General features: G+C 34.7%; 1 protein-coding gene across 1 annotated transcript; it reads right to left on the bottom strand.

Moving 5' to 3' along the window:
- Nucleotides 1–245: 245 nt before the first annotated feature.
- On the bottom strand, nucleotides 246–5,388 carry LOC112036051 (fatty-acid-binding protein 1). Its single transcript, XM_024068876.2, is given in 5 exon segments — nucleotides 246–609; nucleotides 2,101–2,192; nucleotides 2,456–2,705; nucleotides 4,813–5,023; nucleotides 5,025–5,388. Coding segments are annotated over 5 exon segments (924 nt in total). The 5' UTR covers nucleotides 5,259–5,388; the 3' UTR covers nucleotides 246–472.
- Between the last annotated feature and the right edge of the window lie 928 nt (nucleotides 5,389–6,316).

The following is a 6,316-nucleotide window of genomic DNA, read 5'->3' as shown; positions in this document are numbered from 1 at the left end:
GTTTGTGATTTGGGCGTCTCTTAGTATAAAATTGGACTTCAATTATTATTATTCCACTTGAAATTGATTTTAGTTCTTATTTAATTGAAGTTTAACCTTAACTAGTTTTGCTACTAACTCATAATGGAAACAACATGCTGGCAAAATCTTAAAGACCCAACTTCCCCAAGATGACAAGTAAATTATCAAAGAACGCAGCATGACAGATAATGGTCTCACCAAAAGGAAAATGAAAAACCCATCCATAATGAAAAAGGAAAACTTTGGAATTTTGAACAAAGAAGGTCTCATCAGAAATCTTGAAAACATAGTGGTCACATACCCCATATTTAATATTAGTATTGACCTACAAGTCTACAAACCAGATCTTCCCAATATATTTCGGTGCCAAAGAAGAAAATTTTTTTATTGGTAATTAAGTTACACATGCCCAATGAGTTTTGAACTCACAACCTCATGCAACACAAGTCTACTAATGGAGGAGAGATGCCAAATTGTGTTCAATGTCTTCTTTGGCTTGTCTATCAAATGGATCCTTACCAATATACAAATCTAGAATTGACTGACACAGGAGCTGGCTTTGGATACTTCCCACATCCTTTCCGTCAACTACAAAAATTAATAGAAATAATAGTGAAAAGTAGCACATAAAGTTCTAACAATATTATAAAAGATAAAATAGAAGTTCAACCATACCGGCAGTTACATATTTTGTCCCTAACCTTTCAAATGTGTCAATTTGGTCCATAACCTTTTAATATTGTGTCAAAATGGTCCTTTACGTTAAGTGATAGATGAAAAATGTTGACGTGGCTAATAACAAAAAAAAAAAAAAAAAAAAGTTTATTGCCACATTGACTGCCACCTGTACTAACATGTCAACATAACCTTAAATTAAATAATAATAATAAAAAAAAAAATCAGATAAGTGATTAACAAAGCACGTGAGAAAAATTTTGGGATAAAAAAGTTGATTTCTCCATTTATATAAATTTACATCTTTCAGCCACACTTGTTTTGTACATATAGAAACTCATGGAGATTCCTGTCTTTTTCTTATTTTTTTGTGTTGTTGCTGTTGCACTATTTTATGGCTACCTTAACTGTAACAGTAAAAACCAGCATCACCACAGACCAATTAGCTCTTCTTGCTCTCAAAGCCCATATTACCCATTACAAAACCTTGGCAAGCAATTGGTCTACCTCTATTTCTGATTGCAACTAGATTGGAATCTCTTGCAGTGCCAAACACCTTAGAGTCACTACCTTGAACCTTTCTCACATGCGTCTTACAGGAACCATTGCTCCGCAAGTGGGAAACTTATCATTCCTCCCTTATTTATCCTTCAGAAACAGCAATTTTCATGGCTTTCTGCCCAACAAGTTGGCTTATTTGGGTCAGTTGGAAGTTGTCTGCTTGGGATTGAACTCCTTTTCTGGAGTGTTACCATCATGGCTTGGGTCCTTACCTAAAATCCCTAACAAATTGTTCTACAGTCGTGAGTTAGGGATTTTGATCCCAACTTTTTCCCCACATGCTGTGTTACTCACTTATCTGATTGTCTAAAAAACAATTTTAATTTAAGGTTATATTGATATGTTAGTACAATTGGCCATAAATGTGGCAATAAACTTTCTTTTTTTTTTGTTTTGGCCATTAGCTATGTCAACATTTTTCATCCGCTACTTAACGGCAGAGACCATTTTGACACAATATCAAAAGGTTAGGACTAGATTGACACATTTGAAAGATTAGGAACCATATTGACATATAGTGTAAATGTTAGGGACCAAATACATAATTTACTCTTCATTTATTTTATAGATGTCAATTTTCAACAACTAAATTTTCCTAAAAGAAAGTGAAATTTTAACTACTGCTTATCCTCTAAAGATTAGGGGGTAATTTACTATGGCTTGTATATATAAAAAATTAAATCTATTGTGTTCCAAATGTCTTTAGCACTTATAGAGGCCACAGCTGAAAGTAAAATAAGTGCAAAACTAACAAGAGCAAAAGGTAATCAACAGCTCATGAAGAATAAAAAAGTAACTAACAACCTAGCTTGCTATGATACAACTTGAACAAGAAAACCTTACTCTTTGTGCAAAGTACATGGCCTCGTTCCCTTGACAGATCTATCAGAGATCCCCGTGGTATTTTATATTCATCTTTGAACTGGGAAGTGAACCTGAAATGGAACTGGATATTAAGCTGATACAAAAACTATAACGTACAGGACTTTCTGGAAAAATTGAACTAGGGGGGAGGGGGAGAGAGGAGAACACTGGACCCCTTTTTGGCAGCAAGCTTTGAAAAAATGGCTCTTCTGTAAATTGGCTTCCAATTATGCAAGTTCTTAGTAATTTCAAGTCATTCATTCTTTCAAATATAATGACACTCATATTTACCATTAGTACGGAATAGATGTTTATAATTCATACAATGATTCACCTTTGAAGCAAATCTTTATTATCCGAACCCCCAAACTTTTGCAGTATGCTCCCTACTGACTCTTCAAAAGCACTACATACAGAACGGATGCTCAATTTGCTGTAGACTATTTGAAGTCTAACAGTCATACATATATCATTTTCAATGAGATATTCATTTAACTCATTGTTTTCCTTGAACTCAGGGTTGGATAGTTTTCCATATTTCTTACTCAGAAATTTTTTTAAGTCATTGTCATCAGCATAAACCCCTGAACAAAGGCAAAATGGAGAATAACACAACTTTAGTCTAATGCATGTGTTTTACTAACAAGAGATATTGATTGTACTCATGAAAAGTGCAATATAAGTCCTAGTAGTATGAGCAAAACAAAATATGAGTTGGTTAAAGTTGCATTTACAACTTTTCCATATGGGAAGCTTTTTATCTTAAGTAAATGGTTGATGTGATTTTTTTTTTCTTATATACCATCAATGCAAGATAAGAAGATGTAGTTAACTTTGCTCGATAAGTAGGTTGATTATTTTTATAATCTTGTTGTTTTGAAGACTTTATTGATGATACAATGGAATTTAAATTTAGATGTAAAACACAAGCCAAATAGGATCTTAGAAATTCACAAATCATCACTGAGTGTTTCCGATTGATTCTAATTCCTCCTATATCACTATTACACATTCCATGCTAGTTATAGCACTACATTGTGCAGAAACTGTGTCCAATACTTAGTTGTGTTTCTATGATAGTAAAGGCCCTTACCTGCACCTAAGTGGCAACAATAATAACTTTCACACATCACGCTCTCATCAAATAGAGGGCACAACCTAGTGAAGCAACATAAGGCATCAAAATAATAATTTCCACACAGGATGCATGAATCTACTGCCACCAATTGGCATTGCTTCCACAATTGTATCTCTAAGTTTTCATTTAAAACTTATTAACTTATGGAACTGCCAACATAACAAAGTTGATGCTGTTATAGATTCTATTTAAAAACCAAAAATCAAAAATCAAACAAATTTTTACTTCACATATAAGAGTGTTGTCTCATCAAAGTTAACAATGCATGTTTCCCCAATAACAAAAAATTGAAATCCAACAGTGAAAAGTGATGAAATTTTGGAACCCCAAGAAGAATTGTAGTACCAAATGTACAGACGTCAATGCTTTCTTATCTAACTTTTAAAGTGCATGTTTTCTCACTAACAAAAATCAAAACCCAACAGTGAATAAGCAATGAAATTGAGAAACTTGGAGAAGAAATGCAATACCAACTACCAAAGGCACATACATCAATGTTCTAAATTGTACTTCAAATATATGACAAAACTCTTATCAACACAATACATGCAGGTTTTCTTAATAACAAATGCCAAAGCCCAACAGTGAAAAAACAATCAAAATTTTGGAACTTGAGAAGAAATATGGTACCAAATGCATAGACATCAACAACAACCAAGCCTTAGACCCAATTTGGGGTCGATTATAGATCCTCAAAAAACTAATCAAGGTTGGCCACATGTATTATTTTCTATCATTCTATTCTATTTGATGCCATACTCTCTATGAACTCCTAAATTGACAAGTCATTTTTCACTACTTTTATTAGAGTTACTTTAGGTCTTCTTCAACTTTTTTGTTATCTCAACATGAATTTCACTCTTTCCAACTAGTGCATTAATCGCTCTCTTCCATACATGACCAAACCATCTAAAATGACTCTCACTCATCTCTTCATCAATAGGGTTTACCCTTATTTTTAAGCAAATTTCTTCATTTTGAATCATATACTTCCTTGTATTCCCAATTATCCATCCTAACATTCTCATCATAGCTAAAAAAATTTTATGAACAAATTTTAAATCAAGCAATACTCCTGATGCAGTTCACCCACATTGCTCTTATCCTATGATTCACGTCTTCTTCGATCTCTCCATCATATTGATTCATGAATTATTGATTGTTCAAGATATAGGAAGCTCTCACTCTTTGGTATCTCTTTGACCATCATTTCTTACAACCTCTTCATCTTTGTTTCTCCTCTTACTAAACTTACATTCCATCTGTTCTGTCCTACTTAGACATCAGTTTTCTGAAATTTTGCTTCACGTATATGACCCCTCTCTTATCTAACTCAACAATGCATGTTTTCCCAATATCAAAAACCAAAACCCAACAGTGAAAAAACCAATGAAAGTCTGTAACTCGAACAGGAAAATGTTGTAAAGCTAAAATTGTACTTCACACATATATAACACATTTTCTTATCAAAATCAACAATGCATGTTTACCCAATAATAAAAAACCAAAAACAAACAAAGAAAGTTAGAAACTTGAAGAAGAAAAGTGGGTACCAAATGCATAAACATCAATGTTCTTGAGCCCCAACACGCTTTTTTTCCTTAACCCAATTCCGAGGAGGGGCTTAGAATCATCTAGAACCGAAGAGAACGGGACCCCAGTCTTGGACTCGACCACTGTTGAAGAAGAGGAAGAGTTTTCAGCTAAAGAAAGTGAGCCCCAAAGTGGTAGTGAGTAATGGTTGGACTTGTTAGAGGAGTGAATTCAGTGCCTTTTTGAGAAATGGGTCTTTTGGATCTTGACATATGGCTATTGCGGCGGCTCCGGCGGTGGTTGCTACGGCGGAGGCAGCGAGGAAAGTGGAGGCGGTGGTGGTGGGTTTGGTGTGAGGTAGCTTTCGATTTGGCTTTGGAGGCTGAGAAAACAAGAATGGAAAGCGTAGGGAGACCATTGCGATGGTAGTGGTATTTTGGGAATATTTCGGAAACTTTAATGGCATGTTTGGATGTTTAAAAAAGGAGGGGGAGTAGAGTAGAGGGAGGGAGAGTAATGCAATTATCTTGTTTGGAAGTTTTTTAAAGAATGAGGGGGGTGGAGGAGTTTGGAGGGATTTGAACTCCCTCTAGCCCCCAATTTTAATTCCCTCAAATTGGAGAGATTTGGAGGGGGAGTAGAGTATATAAACTATTGACCAAGTAAATTACCTAATTTACCCTTATTATATTAACAAAATTACATAAGGGGAAGGGCTAATTACTCCCTTCCCCCTTACTAATTTTAAAAACATCCAAATAAGGTGGAGGTGAATCATTCTCCTCTACTCTCCTCCCACTACTCCCCTTCCCTCTACTCCCCTCTACTCTCCTCCCTCTCTAAACTTCCAAACAAGCCATAAAGTTGAATTGTTGGGGTATATATAGGTATGGGCTTGCCTTGTGGTGTGCACGTGACTTGTGGGGCTTTTTTGGTTTTAGCCTTGGGTGGGTTGGGTTGGGCTGGGTCGAGTTTCCTTTTTCTCTCTCTTTTTTTTTTTTTTTTTTTTTTTTAAAGAGTTTGGTAGGTGTGATGTTATGGTTTTGTGGGATTGATGGATTGGGTTTTTGTTTTGGAGCATTCTCTTTGTGATTTTTTTGGGCTAGATTTTAGCATAATGGGTTGAGAAACTTGGTCTTCGGATTTGTAGACCATTCAATGCTTCTATCTCATTGTGTATGGGTATTGGTTTGTGACAAGTAACAACCAAAGATAAACATTGTGTGCTGATTTTTTTAAGGAACTAAATGAAGATTATGTGGTGGAGATTTGTTTATGTAAGTTTTTTTTTTTGGGGTGAATTTGGGATAAAATTTGGGTGCTTCTTTCATTCTTTTCATTTCTTGAAGGATAAATTTTTTTTTCCTTCAAAAATTCATCTAACCTAGCTACTATGTGACAACTTAAAAGAAAATTCTCATGCAACTTACATGGTTTAATGAAAATTTTGATTTGTGGAAATTTTCATTCTATTTCTTTTGTTAGTGTTTATTTGCAATGCAATCGAGTTGTTTTAGTTCTTAT

The sequence above is a fragment of the Quercus suber genome, unplaced genomic scaffold (assembly GCF_002906115.3).
Source record: "Quercus suber isolate HL8 unplaced genomic scaffold, Cork oak 2.0 scaffold_248, whole genome shotgun sequence".
NCBI classification, from domain to species: Eukaryota; Viridiplantae; Streptophyta; class Magnoliopsida; order Fagales; family Fagaceae; genus Quercus; species Quercus suber.
Note: the sequence above shows the minus strand (reverse complement) of the source record. Positions and strands in the feature narration are given on the sequence as shown.